At 44.9% G+C, this 18,986-nt stretch overlaps 1 protein-coding gene across 6 annotated transcripts in view; it reads right to left on the reverse strand.

The window, feature by feature from the left end:
• Positions 1–2,967: 2,967 nt before the first annotated feature.
• The window catches only part of PFDN1 (prefoldin subunit 1), a 68,323-nt gene continuing 52,304 nt past the window's right edge, over positions 2,968–18,986 (reverse strand). Inside the window, exons 4-7 of one of the 6 annotated variants that reach the window (XM_043912952.1) lie at positions 6,706–6,732; positions 4,330–4,454; positions 3,758–3,837; positions 2,968–3,283 (exon numbers count right to left, since the gene is read on the reverse strand). In XM_043912952.1, coding sequence (XP_043768887.1) covers positions 3,807–3,837; positions 4,330–4,454; positions 6,706–6,732 — 183 coding nt within the window. In that variant the 3' untranslated portion in view covers positions 2,968–3,283; positions 3,758–3,806. Of the gene's footprint in view, positions 3,284–3,439; positions 3,838–4,329; positions 4,455–6,705; positions 6,733–18,986 lie in introns of those variants that run through there. The other 5 variants (XM_043912955.1, XM_043912956.1, XM_043912954.1 and 2 more) reach the window with 5 other exon arrangements.

An 18,986-nucleotide genomic window follows, 5' to 3' on the forward strand; every position in this document is an offset into this window, starting at 1 on the left:
CCTGGGTCCAACAGGCTGCTTCTGCAGGGGAGGGAGCCTTTCTGTCCTAGGGGCAGCAGAGCCAGTCCACCGACAAGGAGAATGCAACAAGGGATTAGGTAAGGGAATCCACAGCCAACTGTGCCCTGGGTTTCCTGGTCCAGCGCTACCCATGCAGGATCAGGGGAGGCTGGGAACCTGGGTCGGTCATCTGGGCAGAAATGGCAGGTGGCACCCTGCCTGGGCTTTCCTGCTTTGGTGACCCCAGAGTTGGGTGGGCGCTGGCTGGTGAGGGAGGACGGTCCTGGAGCCCATTCACTACTGTGCTCCTCCTGGTCCCTTTGCTGTCTTAGTTGGGGCCTGGACTCACATTCCTGCTCTGGTTGTTGCTGTGCTTGACCAAGACACCTGACCTCTCTGAGCCTTGAGTTCCTTACCTGTGAAATGGGAACATCCACCGCATAGTTACTGTTAGGACCAAATCAGGTCATGTGCCTTATCAGGCTGTCTTCTTGACTAGGCTCCCCTGGTGGTGGGTCTTGTCTCCCAGACCCTGAACAGCTTTTCCTGTGTCGCTGAGTGGGGCCAGATGAGATAAGACCTGTGCCGTGAGAGGAGGGAAAGGGCTATCTCTGGGGAGGGCAGCTGATACAACAGAACTTGGACAAGTTCACACTACCCAGTGTGTTCTAGCTACTATACCAGGCTCCAGAGAGAGGAGCTGCCAAGCGAGGAGGTATAAAAACAGATACACAAAAATAGAACTGAAAGACGATTGCCCAAGGATTGGTTTAACTTAAAGATTCATGTATTCATGAACTTGCAAAAAAATTTAAGATCCTTACTGCTTATAACTGAGTTTGATGATGGTGGCTGTTTTGAGATTTTCTTAAAAGTGTCTGCAGATCCTCTGAGGCCACGGTCAACCATCAGATATTCTAACAAAGAAGTGAGGTTGATGTCAGCCACAAGTCAGTTGATGAGTAAAGGGCAGCTGGGGGTCTTTCTTGATCTGGGGATTGTTTAGCACTGATATCTCTTAATAGAGCACTTAGCCCTCACAGGGCTTAAAGTTCCTACCCCATTCAGAGGAAACACAAGAGTACCAAGCTCCGGCCATACCCTCCCACTTGCCCAGGTTTTCATCCTGCCTTCCATTGCTTTGTGCAAAAGTTTAGAGGCTGGAGCACATTCTGCATTGGTCAGGTATGAAAAAAACAAGATTCCTGATTAATCTTTTAAAGCCTAAAGCCCCTTTAGATTATAGTTACCCTCTTGCTCTTGGGAGATGGCTTAGGTATATCTGAGGAAGCTCCCCCCCGCCCCCAGTTCCCCTGTAAGATTCGGAACAGAGTGCTCCCTGGTTTATAAACCCAGTAGGGTTAGCCAATTCGGGCCAGAGCACAACGGACATTCCTTTCTTAACTCAGGCTGGCCTGGTGTGAGGCCACTGTGGAGGTTCCCCTGTGCAGCCCTCCTGCAGGGATGACTGCCCTTAGCAGGACAGGGACAGTCCTAAGCTGCCTTCCCGCGCTCATCATGAGGTCTGCTCAGTGGCTCTGGCTGCTGTCCGGAGCTCTCCCTGGCCTGGGAGGTGCTGGCCCTGTAGGGCCTGGGGTTTCCTGTTAAGTTACTGTTAGAGTTCATCCTCACCCTCTGTCCCCTTCCCCCTCCAGTGTACGTGGTGGAAGACCAAAGAAGGGATGACCTGGGCACATCCACCTGCCTCACAGCCTGCTGGACGGCCCTCTGTTGCTGCTGTCTCTGGGACATGCTCACCTGACCAGCCCGGCTCTCCTGTCCTGCCAGCTCTGCCACCACTGCGCACGAGTGTGCCTGCCCCGCCTCTTCTGATTGCTGAAATCAATGACTAGCTCTGCACAGACATTTCTACCTTCAACACAGTGGGATTCTAGATTAGCAGGGGTTGCTGCTGTTTAATTCAGTGACTTGATCTTTTTAATGTTCAAATCCATTCTTATTGGCCTTTCACAAATGTGCTAAATGACTTTCCTCTTTATTTTTTTGGCCAAAGGCTTAGTTATAAAATATATATTTATAATTTTAAAATTATATTCAAGTTTGATGTAATATACCACTGAATGATTTCTCTGCTCACATCCTGTATGTTTCAATAAATTTGTCTAAGCCTCAACTGTCTCAGTTATTCCAGACAGAATCTAAGCCCTCGATTTCTCAGCCACTGACCAGTATACGAGGAAGCTGCTTTACCTGTTCATCCTGGCAGCTCCTAGGAAGGCAGGGCCCAAGGCCAGGTGTCTTCCAGTCGGGTCACGGGGCCTTTGCCAAGACAGCATTCTCTCCCCAGGCCCACGGAGACGGCCTCGCCAAGGAGCCACACTGGCTTCTTCCCTGAGCCTGGAGCAGGGTGTCCTGGTAACCAAGGCTGCCCCAGGGCCAGACAGACCTGTTTTTCTCTTCCTGCTATGCCCTCCCAGAACCTACCCCCTCCGTTGCCACACGAGGAGGAAGAGAAGAGAGCTGTCACGATGTGAAATACAAACAAGCCGGTCAGGCCATCCGTCTCAGCTTTGGCCGCAGGGTGGCGCTGGGCCGCCACAGCAGCAGGTCTCATTTTCCTCCAGCGGCCCGTCCTGAGGCACAGCTGACAGCTCTCCCTGCCTAACTGCGCCTGCCCACTTTCCCTCTTCAGTTGCTGACAAATATTTAACTAGTAGTTCTCTTGCTTTAAAAACAAACAAAATATTTAACTTCCATCTCTCTCTTTAAAAACAAAAAGCCAAAAAAAAAAAAAAAAACAAAAAGCCATGATTTTGTATCGTCACCTGATTTCTGTGGAGTAAACGGCAGGTACCCCCATGGCTGATTTCAAGCTACCAACGTGGTACCTTGAACATGGGAGTCAGGAAGAGAAGGTCAGGCTCACATTGCTAGGTTGTATTTCCACTATCCAGACACAACAAACTGTCTCAAAAATAGATAATGGTCAAATTTAGTAAAGTAATTCAGAAAGGACAAGTTCTTAATAATTATTAACCTTACTTTTAATATAATGTAAATTTACAAATTTCGTTTTTAATAATGGCGATTGTTTAACCAACTCAATGGACCTGAATTTGAGCAAACTCCAGGCGACTGGAGAACAGAGGTGCCTGGCGTGCTGCAGTCCATAGGGGCTGCAAAGAGTCAGACACGAGGAGACTCTAGGCAGACTGCCACTGAGGTACGACTGTTGTGATCATATATTCAGCTATGCCTGCTCTCTTTTTTTCCTCATCTGCATACTACTGATACATGGAGGCTCAGAAGTTGAGGGGTTTACCTAAAGGAACAGAAACAGAAAAAAGAGGGCAAGGCTTCAGTGCAGAAGGAGCAGGGCCACAGCCCTGGAGAGGCAACAGGGAGGAGTGAGGTGGAGACACTCTTTGCCTCTCTGGTCCTCTGTTCTCATCCATCAGCTCAAGAAAAGCAGACTTAGCAGAGTGGGACAGATGTCTTTTATTGGTCTGACCGGCGTGACCAGCAGTAGGCCCCGGAAGAACTCCCCTATCTGTCCTGGCTCCCATCTTCCCTTCCCTGGAGTTCATGATTCAACCACAGGGGAGAAGGGTAGCAGGCAGAGCCAGGATAAAACATAGAAGGATGAGATTTGAAAGGGGCTCCAGGCCATGCATAAAACATAAGGTTACTAGACCATCCAGATAAAATGTCCCTCAGGCAGAGCAGTTTCTCTACACAGGCTCCTCGCCAGGAATGGCAGGGATCAGAAAGAAGAGGTTCCTGAGAGGCTGCCTACTGTGCCCTTCGCGCCATCAGCATCTCCCGGATATTGTCCTCAGCTTCCTTCACACTCCGCTCCAGATAGGATTTTTTCTGCTGCAATATGAGAAGGAAACAAGGGTTAGGATCAGGGTGAATGTGCCAAGCTGACAGATGCTGCTTTTATGGCTAAGGGTTATGGCTTCTCTGTGACTAGTGACTTCCAGGAGCCTGCTGTCTGTTGACAGCCAGGTGTACACAGCTGCCCCAGAGCATCCCCCCACCCCGACGCCTGGGCACCAGGGAGGGTGCCGCTCAGTTCCGGAAGCAGAAGTGCTCTGTGGGAAGCAACAGCACTCTTCCCCAGAAGGAAGCAGACTCTAAAAACAGGCGTTGTGGTACATGAAGTTACACCAGACAGACAAAGGCCAGGAAATTCCAGGACAAAGCTCTGGCCCCATAACAGACTGTCTCTCAAGGTTTTCCACAGCCCAGGCCAGGCGCCTGTAGCTGTCGCTGCAGCAGAGCGGACAGTGTGCCCTCCACTCTGTCCAGCGCAACGGGAGACAGGCTGCCTCGCGGACTGAGAAGCTGTATCACACGGCTTACCGAGGCAGATGAGTCAGGATGAAATCTGCTTTTCTAATGAAACCACTGCCTGCCAGGAATCCAGGACAATGACACACGGAGTAAAACAGACCTTCTGGAAGTTTACCTCCTACCCCATCTGGGTCCTAAATTAAAAATCTCAACTTAGACAAAGAACTTCACTTTCAGGAGCCACATCTGGACCAGGATTACGAAAGATTAGTCAAAGGAAATGATGTCTGTAGGTTATTTGCCCTGTGGTCACCGCAGAAGTATGGTGGCTTCACCACTGGTCCCTGCCCTGAGGACACACTTGTGGCTCCGTTCCCACTTAACAGACATGACATGAAGTCTCCCTTTCTGGGGAATGCTCAAAATAATCCCCTGCCAGGGCGCATGGGATGGAGCCACACTAGAGTCAGAAGTGCAGAGCCCTAGCCCAGTGCCCCTCCCTCACCCCAGCAGCTGGGGGTTTTGACTGCTGAAGTGCCCAGATGACCCGGGGAAGCCAGGCAAGGGCGGCGGCAGAGGGCAGGTAAGCAGCCTGGTCTCAGGCCTTGCTTGGGGATTGATCCCCAACCTCTGAAGCAGAAAAATGAAAGGGCTTCTACTGCCCAAGGCCTTCACCATGAAACCTCTCTGGTGCCCCTTCTCCATACCCCTGCCTCTAACTTCTCCCACTCTGTCCAAACATTTATTAAATGATACACTGGAAAGTATAGTTTCCTTTAGGTGCTGTGTGCTGAGGCATCCACAATTTTAAATATAGCTGATTCAAAGTGCTGTGCCAATTTCCACTGCATGGCAAAAGGACTCAGTACACACATATATGTTCTCTTTCATATTCCCTCCACCATGTCCCTCACAGGGCATGGAACACAGTTCCCTGCTCTACACAGCAGGACCCCACCATTTATCCATCCTATGTGTAACAGTCTGCATCTGCTAATCCCACAAATCTTTATCTTCACAGTTGTTATGTGAACTTCTGGTTCCTGTTTGTCTCCGAACTTCAAATTTCTTGAAGGCCAGGAAGAGCCCTGTCTCTTTGCCCATCTCCCACCCCTTCAACTTGCACTCAATTCCTTACAAAAGAACAAGAGCTCCACAAAAACTCCTAGTGACCATGGTGATTCTATGGCCACAAGTGTGTGTTACTGCCAAGAAAATTTGGTACACCACTAAACCTGGTACAGTCCTATCACTGTGATATCAGAGTGGGAACTTAAACTTCCTCTGATAAACAATCGTTAGATTTACTTGTGGTGAGTAAAAAAGGCAAACACTAGTAACTTCTGACACACCACTGAAGAATGCACATGTACCAGGTGTTGCACAGCAGCTAGAGAGTGAGTGCCATGCGCCACCTGGGCACCTTTTGGGTCCCAGCCCGGTAAGGAATCCAAGGAAGAGGAGAGGGGAGCAAGTGGGGTTCTAGCCCTGCAGTTCAGCCAGAGCTCAGGATCCAGGTGTGCTGCATTTCATGTCCACCCACTTGCTGCCCCAGCGAGCAAAACCATCAGACTGGAATATCAGCAAGAGCCTTTCTTCCTACAGCCCCAGCCTCTGGACAATCAAATCCAGGTTGTAACTCTCAGCTTTAAAATTCTTTATTCTGCCACATCTCTTCCTTCCATTTTCCACTTCCAGTTTCATTACTTTTTTTGTGATTTTTACTACTGCATATCCTAAAGTCTTCAAGTTTCAAAATAATGTAAAATGAACTTGTCTATCTTCAGTTTAAACAGACTTACTGGACATTAAATAATTTTTTTTTCATCCCAACAGATGGGGCATCTCTAGCATAGTCCTGCTTTCCAACTGTATTTCAGCTGCCTCATTCTCAAACATACCTAAGCCCAGAAGACCCTCACAGTCAAACCTGTACCAAAGCACAGGATATGGGTTGAATTGTCTCAGGAAAAGACATGATGAAGTCCTGACCCCTGGTATGTGTCAATGTGACCTTATTCGGAAACAGGGTCTTTGCAGATGTAACCAAGTTAAGATGAGGGCACACTAGGACTAAGGGACACACCCAGGGGAAATGTCATGCAGAGAGCGGGGGGATGCATCTCCAAGAGAAGGAAGGCCGAGGATGGCCCACAACCACCGTCAGCTAGACAGCAGGAAGGACTCTTCCCTAAACCCTTCACATGGAGCGTGGCCCTGCAACACCTTGATTTTGGACTTTTACCTTCCAGAACTGCAAAAAAAAAAAAAAAAAACAATTTCTGTTGTTTAAGACCACCCAGTTTCTGGTAACTTGTTATGCGGCCCTATCCCAGAGACAGAGTTTATCCCAAGGTTCTTTTGGACCCATACCTTTCACCCACACCGAATCATAGAGGCTTAGGTAAGGATCCCTAAAAGTGAGAATGCTGAAGTTGTACTTACCTCAGAAATAACTGTTGTAGAATTGACCTAAATACAAATGAGACCATCAGAGAGAATGGAGAAAATTAAGGAACCAATGATTAAGTTAAACCTTCTCTTCCTTAAATCTCCACAGTTTAAAACCATTAGTCAAACCAGAAACCGTGTGGACCTGGCTCTTCCCCATTCCTGTAAGTAACTCCATTCTTGCAACTCAAGGCAAAAACTTCAGTGTCATCCTTGAATTTTCTTTCTTTCACACCTGACAGCCAATCAAACAACAAATCCTGCTAGTGCTATCTCAAAATATCTCCAGACTCTGACCTTAATCAAGAGCTTCCTAAGTGGTCTCCTTTCTTCTATCCTTGACCACCCCCCTTCAGTTTCTTCACAGTGGCCAGAGTCATCTTTCAAAGGCCTCCCATCTCTCTCAAGAGGCAAAAGCCTTTCAAAAAGCCATGTATAGTCCTGCTCTAAGCTGACTCTCTGACCTCCCTTCCCGTGTACCCCTCTCTCACTTCGGCTCCAGCCCACTGGCCTCCAAGCTGTCCCACCAATCCACCAGCCATGCTCCTGCCTGTCCTTTGCCTGTGGTTCTGTGTAGGGACTCTCTTCCCCAGATATCCACAGTACTTGTTCCTTCATGTCCTTCAAGTCTTTCTCAAATGTCACCTATGGGAAAGGCCTTCATGATCACATGTAGCTCCATACTCTATTCTCCTCACTCCTTAGCACCTATCCACCTGAAGGGGTGTATGTGTATGTCTGTCTTCCCTATGAGAAGACATGGTTCTTGACGGCAAGACACTGCTCATGACAGAGTCCCAGTGTCTAGAAGAATGGCTGGTTTATAACAGGAACTCAGTAGTTGAATAAGTGCATTTATCACGGGAAATGAGGCCTTTCTGATTTCCTTGTATGCACACTCCATTTTAGTTTCCCTCCCAATCTGCATGAAAGAGGACTACCCACCAGAGGAAGCAACGGCAGAAAATAACCATTCTCCTTCAAGGTGGTTTTCAGTTTCTGGCATTGCCTTCTAACCTCTGCCTCTAGAAATGCACAGGTTTAAAACTCAGACCTCACTGATGCTGACGCGGACATCAAAACCTTGCTCCCATGAACAGGCCCTACGTATGGGCCAAAGCCCTTATGCTTTAACTGGTCAACTTGTGAAACCATAATACAAACCATCCCCATTTCCCGCATCCTGGAGTCAGAAATCATTGAGAAAGGCTCCACGTGATGTCAGTGTCAAGGCTGCTGTGCACAACAAGGGGATAATGACTGCTGTGGAAACTCTAGGAGGCATTTTCAACCCCCACCTTCCATCCCGAGTCCTGGGAAGGCATCTGCTGGCCTCACTGCAGCACCTTTCTGCCTTACTGAACGCTCCCTCAGAACACTTTCCATAGGAAATTCTCTAGTGGCATCAAACCACAGGGCTCTGGGCACAACAACATTCTTGTGGGCCTTGTCCTGACACAAAATTCTGAGATTTCCTGTGGGGCTCAGCACGGCCAGGGAAATGACATTGTTGACCTTCTTGCTCATCAGCGTGAAGTTCTTCTTTCCGGGAGTCAGACTAAGGACCTGGAGTTTCATTCTCATCCTCTCACCAAGGAAAGAGGCTCAAGTCCCCTAGAACTTTTCTGACATGACACAATCTCTCAAATAGACTCCTGAGGTAATGCATCTTGTGACATTATCTCTACAGACTTTTCTTAGGAACACTGTTTTCCTCTCTTTCTCGAAATTAATGCTTTTCCTGTCTGTCTTACCTTGGGGTATAGAAAAGTTTTTTCCTCTCTCCCGTTTTATTTTCCAACTTATCAAATGAGGATTTAGACAATACCAAATTAAAAACTCAAGAGCTTCAATGATTCTCCTGTTCTCTCAGTTAGTGGAAGAATAAAATGGCAGAGGGGGCCGGATGCCCATAATGGGGAAATTTAACAAGAGGCCAGCATCTGAGGCTGAGGAGGCATGTTTTGGCAGATGGGGTAAAATGTGAGGAGGGCAGGGAAACAAGAGGAAGAAGAGAAAAACAAGGCAACGCAAGGGCACAATGAGAGAAGTCAGAAAGGGAAATGAGACCGGGAAGGCCAGAGCTCTGAAAGTGCAAGTGTCTGCGTGGGTGAGGAGCACCAGAGGCAGAAAGGGCAGGACAAACCTGACCAGGTACTTGAAGATAAGAGACAAGTGATCCAAGGACACATGTCCACTTATGAACTCATCTGGGTTTATCTACTTCACCATAAGGAAACAACTGGGCTGCAAGGTAACTGTTGAACTTCGTATGGCTGGGAGATGAGCTTAAAGAAAGGAATTTTAGGTGTGGAACAAGAGAATAAAGAGAAACCTAAGAAGGGGTTACTGTCTCCTTATCTTTTAGAAACTGCTTTCAAGACACCTTTCAGAAGTTCCTCTGCTGAAAGACAGGAACAAAAGACTTGGAACAAAAGACTTCAGCAATGACTTTTTTTTTCTCCCAGATGTTCTTCTACTTCCTAAAGAGATTCTAACACAGCTACCATATGAAGCCAGACTCCCATATCCCACCTATGATCATATGGCTCAATCTACCCAAGGCAAAACAAAACTCTGCTCTACTAAAGTTCCTTAGAGCAGAGTTATACCAGGGTGGAGGCAGGGGGAGGAAAGGGGTCATATTTCCTCCAAACAATGACGTTCATTAGCATTTTAGTCCACCTAAAGTTTGTGATCTCTACCTACTATTACTCTCCCTACCACATCAGTTTCATTTAAGTCTCAGAGAAAGACCAGTACATTAGACAATACGAGCAACAAAGAAAACAAGCTCACAGGTTAAGTGAAGAGCAAGGTCGGGTACCTGTTCCAATGCACGTGGCAGATATCAGGCTTTAACCAAAGAATCATTACGTTCACAGGCACCAACCTTAAAGGGGTAAGATAAGACAATAATCATGTTAAGAGGTATATAGCTAATGGAGGTAGGGAACTTGGCTCAAAGAGTATTAAAGGGAGAAGGAATCCAATCACTAACTTAAATACCTAAAACAACAGCTCTTGAAGTATGGTCCCCTGACCAGCAGCACCAGTAACACCTGGGAACTTATTAGAAATCCACGTTCTTAGGTCCCAACCCAGACTTACTGAATCAGCACCTCTAGAGATGGAGCCTGGCAATCTGTTTTCACAAGCCCTCCAGGTGCTTCTGTTGCACACTGAAGTTTGAGAACCTCCTTCAAAAATGGACTTCAGCAAACTCCTTCAATAAAGGGCCAGAGAGTAAATATTTTAGGCTTTGTGGAACTACCTCTGTCACAGCTACTCAACTCTGCCACTGTAGTGCAAAATGCAACATAAAAAATGTGTAAACAGGACTTCCGAGTGGCCCAGTGGTTAAGAATCCCTGGGCCGGGAAGATCCCACAGGCTGATGGGCAACCAAGCCAGTGCGCCACAACTACGGAAGCCCACACACTCCGGAGCTGGTGCTCCAACAAGAGAAGCCACCACAGTGAGAAGCCCATGCACCGCAACTAGAGTAGCTGCCACTCATCACAACTAAAGAAAGTCTGAGCACAGCAACAAAGACCCAGCACAGCCAGAAAGAAAAAAATTTTAATGTGTAAACAGATGGGCTAGCTGTGTTCTAAAAACACAAAAACAAGAAGCCAGCCAGATCTAGCCAGCAAGGTTTGCCAACTTCTCTTCTTTCAAAAAAGAGGGAGCCTTACAAGGTAGAACTGAATCCAGCAAGCAGAGATTTTAACTTTCAATGAAAGCTGCCTAATAAAAGCATAGATTTCCATCCATCCACCCTTCCATTCATTCATCAAGTTTACTGCCAAACCATCTTCTCTTTTTTCCTCCAAAATCCCTGGTCCTTGAAGTCTGTGGCATCATAGTGCACCATCCTCATCTCCCCTCCTTGCTGCAGCAATCTACCAGTAGCCTGGGTGCGGCCCCCCATTCATCGATGGTTCACCGTCTCCCTCTCCACCACAGCTGCGCCGCTCAAGGTGACTTCAAGAGTGGAGATGATCCATTCAATACTATGACCTTCTCTCCCCTCAGTTTTTACTTTCCCCACCTGAGTCACCCAGCCCATAGTCACACCCCAGAGATACTGACACCAGTAACTGTACCTCCTCCAGAATTTCAATTTCACCACCACCACTTCATATTTTTCCAGGTCATTTTGATCTGATAACTCTCCCTCCAGCACTTCTTCAACCTCATCACTCAACAAGTTTTTCATTATCCACTCTGCTTCCAGGACTTTCTCCCCTCCCACCCAGCTCAGCGTCCACAGTCCACCATTTATATTTATTCCCCTTCTAAACTTCCTTTTGCTCCCTCTCTCCCTCTGTTGCACTTTCCTAGCAACATACTAACAACCCAAGCTAATCCAACCATCCATCTACTCCACATTTGTACCTGACTAGCTGAACGTAGCTGGAGAAAAACACGAAACTCAAGACCATGAATTTCAGACACTCACCAGTGTCCAGAAGCTCTATTAAAGTTCCTTAACGTATTAACTTCTTTGCTCTCCCAAATAACTACTTCATGCCCTCCTGTCTCCTCAGATTTCCTATACTCTCTCTCCCTCTCTCATTCCCAGCTCAGAGGAAACAGAAGCAATCTGAGGAGAATTATCTCTTTTTCACTACCAAATCCACCACCTGACCTACACCTATACATATACTCTCTTCTTTCTCCATGTTAAAATGGACAGAGTGTCTCTGTTTTTATAAAAACACAATTCCACTTGGCCGTTGAATCCATCCCCTTTTCAAAATTTTCACTCCCAGTTATCCTTTTTCTCTCTTCTTAATCTTCAACTTCTCTTTCTCTGCAAGGTAACTATCGGTAAGGCAGATCACACACAACACACATCCACACTTTTCTTGCCCTCACATTCCCCTGTAAGTACTGTCTCCTTTCTCTCCTCTCCATCTTGCAAAACCTCCTGGACTAACTGTTCAGCAGCTGCCATCATTTCCTCACCTCCCATTATCTCTTCAAACCTCTCCAATCACACTTCCCATATACTCTATCGAACTGACTGAAGTCCAGGTCACCGATGATCTCTCTGTTACCCAAAGCAGTGGTTACTTTCTGTTCTCTTCTTACTCCACCTGTTCATTCTTACTCAACAGCATTCAACACAATTCCTGAAATAACTTCCTCTCTTAGCTTTCACGATACCACACTCCTATCTTTCTCCTACATTACTGGCTACTCCTTCTAAGTTCTCTTTTGCTGACTACTTCTCTGCTCAACTTCAAAATGTTGGTATTTTCTGGGAAGCTGTCCTTAACTTCTCTTCTCTTCATCACTCTCTCTTAGAAACCCTCATCTACTCTCAGCTTTAAACATCATTATGACTCCCAAATCTGTATCCCCAACCCAGACTCCCCTTAATTCCAGATTTACACGTCAAATTGCTTATAAAACATATCTTCCTGGTTGTCAAACCCAAAATTAACATGTCTAAAATAAGCACAATTGATTTATACATTCAATTGCTCAATTTAAAAACCAGAGAAACAAAAAAATACAGAAGCCACTCCTAATTCTTCTCTTTTCCTTGAACCCCAAAATCCCCCCTTTCATCCACCCATCAGTCTTAACTTACTTCCAAAGATACCCCCAAACCATCCTCTTCTTTCTATCCAGCACCATTGCTACCATCCTAGCCGCCTCTATCATCCTCGCCTGGATGTTTGTCATGGATATTTTAACAAGTAAATCAGGGTTACTTTCTGCTCAAAACCCTTGAATGTCTTCAAATAAGATCTGACTCTTCAACCCAGGAAATAATGCCCTGCATCATCTGGTCCAAGCTAACCACTCCAACCTTATTACAACTCTTTCCTTTTCTCACTTGCTTAAACAATTCTAAATGTTTTCTAACAAGACATTTGTATCATCTGTGCCCTCCACCTGGAATGTTCTTCTTTTGGATACTTTTAAGTGGCCGGCTGTTTCCTCTCATGCAGACCTCAGCTGAAATTTCATCTTTTCTGAGAGGCCTGACCAACAGCTCTCTAAAATATCACTTTACTACATATTTTCTTGCTTATATTGTCTTCTTGCTTATACTGTCATTGTCTATATCTGAATATGATTTTCATAAAAGCAGGGATCTTCTCTGATGTGATTAAACCTTCATCCTCAGTACTAAGAAGTGACACATAATTTAACCAACATTTACTGGGCACTCAATACATCCTACGCCTGAAGAGCACTGGGATTAGAGCAGTGAACAAGTCACACACTTATTCACAGATTACACTGTTGCAGGACATACAGACATGTAATTACCATTGCAACAAGGGCTCTGAGGGAAAAGCACAGTGTCTAAGAGAGGAAGGGGCTTCCCTGATGGCTCAGCAGTGAAGAATCTGCCTGCAAAGCAGGAGATGTTGAGTTCGATTCCTGGCTTGGGAAGATCCCCTGAAGGAGGAAATTAGTAACCCACTCCAGTATTGTCTGGGAAATCCCATGGACAGAGGAGCTTGGCGGACTACGGTCCAAAGGGTCGCAAAGATTTGGACACGACTGAGTGTCTGAGTGTGTTAATACAGGAAACACCTGGTATAATCAAGGAAATCACAGAAGCACTTTTGAATAAGCTATGAAGGATGAATAGAAATTAAGTGGAGAGGTTAGCAGGGGGAGAGAGCAATTCCAGGCAAATGGAGCAGCATGTGCAAAGGTCGAATGAAGCAAGACATGTCTGAACTAAATGAGAGCAAGTGAGGTTGAAGTACTGAAGGGGGAGGGAGGGACAGATAATACAGAAGGATGAGGCTGGTGAGGTTGAGTCAGATCACAGAGAGTCAGAAGTCATATTAAAGATCTTAAAGATGATGAAAAGCCACTGGGTCTTTTTTTTTCTTTTTTCAATTATTTTTATTAGTTGGAGGCTAACTACTTCACAACATTGCAGTGGGTTTTGTCATACATTGACATGAATCAGCCATGGAGTTACATGTATTCCCCATCCCGATCCCCCCTCCCACCTCCCCCACCACCACCACCCGATTCCCCTGGGTCCTCCCAGTGCACCTGGCCCGAGCACCTGTCTCATGCATCCCACCTGGGCCGGTGGTCTGTTTCACCATAGATAATACATGCTGTTCTCTCGAAACATCCCACCCTCGCCTTCTCCCACAGAGTCCAAAAGTCTGTTCTGTACATCTGTGTCTCTTTTTCTGTTTTGCATATACGGTTATCATTATCAACTTTCTAAATTCCATATATATGTGTTAGTATGCTGTAATGATCTTTATCTTTCTGGCTTACTTCACTCTGTATAATGGGCTCCAGTTTCATCCATCTCATTAGAACTGATTCAAATGAATTCTTTTTAACGGCTGAGTAATATTCCATGATGTATATAAGCCACTGGGTCTTAAGCCAGAGCGACAAAAATCAAATTTCCACTGGAAACAAAAACTACTCTGGCTGCAACACAGAGAATGAGCTAGAGCTAGGCTTCCTGCAGAAAGCCTGGTGAGTAATGAAAGGGTAATAGATGTATCCATGATATTGATCCCTTTAGTCCCTGGAGTAGCCAAAGGGCCCCCCACCTCCCCTGGGCAGTTGCCTCCACCTTGAGCACCCTCTGTCCACGTATCCCAGTGAACTATGCAAATACTGTTCTCTAGGTGCTGTGATGTGAAAAGGGCTGGGAAGCACTCGGTTAGAGAATACAAGTGTGAATGCTGAGAAACCTATTAGGAAGCCATTGTAATAATCTTAGAAAGAGATGACAGTATCTTAGTGGTGGCAATGGAGCTAGAGAAGCACAGATTTAAGAAATATTTAAGAGAAAAAGCTATCAGAGGACTTCACCATAACCTTCATTATTAATCAGAAGTGGGGGGGGGGGTGTCAAGAATACTTCCCAAGGGGATCAGGTTTGGAAGGAAAGATAGTAAGTTTGGTTTTAGACATGTTGAGTTTAAGGTTACTTGTGAAACATCTAAGTGAGATGTGAAAAGAAAACTAGATTGCATCCCGGAAGTTCACAGAAGTCTGGGCTAGAGATACAAGTTTACTTATAGTACTTGAAGCCATGAGAATGATTGGAATTCTTAGAGAAAGAATTCAGAATAAAAGGACTTAGCCTTACAGGAAGTCAACATTTAGGAAGAATGAAAGGAAGAAGCGGAACCAGCAAGTAACTAAAAAGGAGGGGCACTGTTTCACAAAAACCGAGAGAAGAGTGGTTCAGGAAAAAAGGATAAGATGATTAGAAATCACTGGATGTGTTCCAGTAGGAACCACGACAACACATCAGAAATGTTGAGGGCAGTGGGGGGGAAGCGCTCCATCAAGTGGCCTTGGAATATCTTCTAACTTTAAAACGTCTAGGAAGGGACGTTCCTGGTGGTCCGGTGGTTAAGAATCCACCTTCCGATGCAGAGGAAGTGGGTTCGATCCCTGGTCAGGGAGCTAGGATCCCACATGGCTCACAGCAGCTCAGTCCGTGCCCCTCAACCAGAGAGAAGCCTGCACACCGCAACTAAGACCCAACACAGTTATAAATAAATAATTTATTTTAAAAAAAAAAAAAAAAACGTCTAGGAAATTTCCTGGCAGTCCAGTGGTTAGGACTCCTCGCTCTCACTGCTGAGGGCCCGGATACAATCCCTGGCCGAGGAACTAAGACCCCACAAGCCAAGCAGCACAGCCAAAAAAACTGAAAATAAAAATTAAAAGTCTATAGCTCTTTGAGACCTGACCCTAAAACTTCATGAAGGGAAACCACCGGATATTTTAATTGTCACAGATGAGCCCCAAGAGTACACTAAGTGTCAGGACAAATTAATTTTACCTCTTAACTTCAAAGGAGACACTGGGCTTCACAAAGGTCTAACACAAGAGTGGTAGAGTATCAGTATACTCTACACCCAAGGAAATTATTAGAAGGGCTGAATTGCTATATTCAGGAAATAAATACACAAAGAAATTTATCCTTCAGAGATCACGCAATGCCACAACTGAGAACTGTGTGTTGTACAAATCTCCTAACAGTATATTAAACACAGTAAATATTTGATTCAGGGCCTGCAGGAAAGAGATCAGAAAAAGGATGGGCAAAGACAACTACCAATATCACAACCCTGGGGTCTCTGATTCCTTTCTAAAATAAACAAACCAAAAAACCCTAAAATTTAGAGCCCAACTAGAACATTATTCTAAGTTTCATCATATTTGAGAAATAAATGTACACAGTACATAAGTCTCATGAAAACAAGTTTTACAAAAGGAAATTTTCTAATATGCATTAGTTTCTTCTGCTTTTTCAGGGTCAGAAAGCCTGACCTAACAACAGGACAATCGATACTCTACAAGTCTTCCAAATGAGCAAATAAAACAAGTTTTACTATTTCAGTTTGTCTTTAGTTTGCCCTCTTACAAGAAGAGCAAAAGGATCAAATCAGCAGTGTTTACTATGGAGTTTGGCCTGTAGGCATGGTAAAGGGGTAGGTGAACAAAGGTGTGCCCTCTGAGAGCGGAAGTGAGGGCAACACCTTGCATTCTTAGAAGTGGAGGTGTAACTGACTCACCCGTGGTGGCAAGACTAACATGCAAATATGTGTGGCAAAAGCCAGAAGTCGGTCTGATTCTACTCTTTGCTTCAAGCAAGTTAAGAATTTATATTTTCTTACAACTCAACAACAAAAGGTACACAACCCAGTTAAAAAACAAGCAAGGGACCCTCGAGTAGACATTTCTCCAAGGAAGATATATTAGTGGCCAATTAGCACATGAAAAGATGTTCAACATCATTACTCACTGGGGAAACGCAAACAAAATCACAATGTGATACTATTTTACACCCACTAATATGGTTACAATCAAAAATGGAAAATAAGCGTTAATGAAGACACAGAGAAATCAGAACCCTCATATATGATGGTGGGAAATGTACAATGATGCAGCTGCTATGGAAAACAGTTTAGTAGCTACTCAAGAAACTGAAAAGACAAAATTATGGTAAGACCCAGCAATTCTACTCCCAGGTGTATATCCAAGGAAGAAAAAGGAAGACAGGTGTAGTACCAGAAACTTGTGACTGTTAGCAGCATTACTCATAATAGCCCAAAAGTAGGAACCACCCAAATGTCCATCAGTTGATAAGAAGATAAACTAAATGTGGTATATCCATATAATTGAATATTATTCAGCATAAAAGGAAAGAAGTACTGATACATGTTATAACACAGATGAACTTTGAAAACACTAAGCTAAGTGAAAGCAGCCAGACTCAGAAAGCCACATACTGTGTGATCCATTTATATGAACATCCAGAACAGGCAAATCTACAGAGACAGAAAATAAATGAATGATTACCAGGTGCTGGGGGAAGGGGAAATGGGAAGCAAATGCTTAATGATTAACGGGTTTCTTCTGGGAGGTGATGAACATGTTCTAGAATGAGACAGTAGTAAGGCTGTGTTTAAAAACAGGCATGGCAATGCAAGTTCCGAATGAATTATTTTCAGAGCAAATTAGTCTTTACTCCACCCAGAGGCTGACAGTAACACATACACAAACCAGGCAGGATAAAATAAACTGACGTATTAATTTCTGAAAATTAATGTTACCAGCAGAAGCATTAACATTTCATGAGTTTATAAGGTACTCTGGGAGAGACTATGGACAAACAAAGGCAAGGAAACTTCTATGTGATCACAATATTACTTTCCAATCGAGTAACATATTTATACAACTAAAAAAATAGAGATACGGCAACCGGAAACCCATAAAAGGACCAGGAGACAGTGAAAACAAGTAAGAGCTCAAAGCCACTAAAGCACAGATGCATGACTCATGGGCACCTCCTCTGCTGATTTGCACAGGTCATCAGAGGGCAGAACCAGAGAACTACAAACTCACTCTAACACCAAAGGGTTATTTTATAAAGCTTTTAAAAAACCTCAGCTTTGTTTTTACTCAGAAAGAGAAAAGGGAAACTGATAGTTACACCTGTTCATATCACCAAGAAATCACTGCTCTCTAACTCTGAGCTAACCCTCTAGGTCAGACAAGCAGCCCAAGGCCTTGGCTCATTGCTCTGAGGGCACTGAGAGGTCAGGTCACATTGCCCAGTGACACTTCTCCATCAGGCTGATAAAGGGGCTCGTATCATGATGAAATCACTCCACAGACCAGACGTCGCAGCTGCCACTTGTCCCAACTCCACACCCACCCAAGTTACCATGGAACTGGTACAAACAGAAAGGAGTTGAACATGCTATTAGCTCTGATCTAAGTAGCTGACATAAGACCAATTAAATTTATAACGACACTGGAGTAATAAAGAGCACTTGGCACCCTTCTCTTTGCAAACATGATTCAAGGGGTGGTTTTTCTTTTGCCCTTCCTTCAATTTCCAGACACAAGGCCACTTAGAAGCCACTTTATCTCTTTACTCAAAGAGTTGGTATTTAGGGGTTTATAATTTTATAATAAAAGGACCACTAACATTAAAGGACCCAGCTACTGGAAGTATCCAACCATGGCATAGGAATCCTCATTTCTTTCAGAGTAAAAGTGGTTAGAAATTAGAATCGGGAATCCTGGGTTCCCATTATGATCTGCGCTTCCTTTCCCATCAATTCTGATTCTGGCTCTGTGAAGGACATGTGATCTCCATTTCTGAAACACTGGCAGAAGCCAGCTAGTTTCAGCCAAGTCACTCAGTCGTGTCTGACTTTTGCAACCCCAAAGACTGCAGCACGCCAGGCTTCCCTGTCCATCACCAACTCCCAGAACCTACTCAAACTCATGTCCGTTGCATCGGTGATGCCATCCAACCATCTCATCCTTTGTCATCCCCTTCTCCTCCCACCTTCAATCCCGCCCAGCTATTTTAGGAGATGGCTTCACCACAGAATCCATGGCCATTAGGAAGTGAGAGCAGGAGATCTCACCAACCTGTTGGCACTCGCATCCTTGAGCCCACTGACTAGCCTTAACAATGTCTGTATTTATGCTACATGTGAAAGGAGTCATTGGGTCCCTTGACCACATTTACATGTATATACTAAAGCTATCAACAATGGATCCTCTGAATAAAATACAGAAAGTTACATGTCCTTATAGAATACCCTACAGTAAACTGAATAAATTACATATATTTACTAGTGTGAAGAGAACTCAAAAAAAGGTAAGTTACTTAAAGACATGAACAATATAATGTCATTTGTTGATTACAGGATGTTATGAAACATGGCTTGGAAAGTTATACCTAACAGCTCATAGCAGTTTCTCCTAGTTAGTGGGAAT

Source organism: Cervus elaphus, chromosome 9, assembly GCF_910594005.1.
Source record: "Cervus elaphus chromosome 9, mCerEla1.1, whole genome shotgun sequence".
Taxonomy (NCBI): Eukaryota; Metazoa; Chordata; class Mammalia; order Artiodactyla; family Cervidae; genus Cervus; species Cervus elaphus.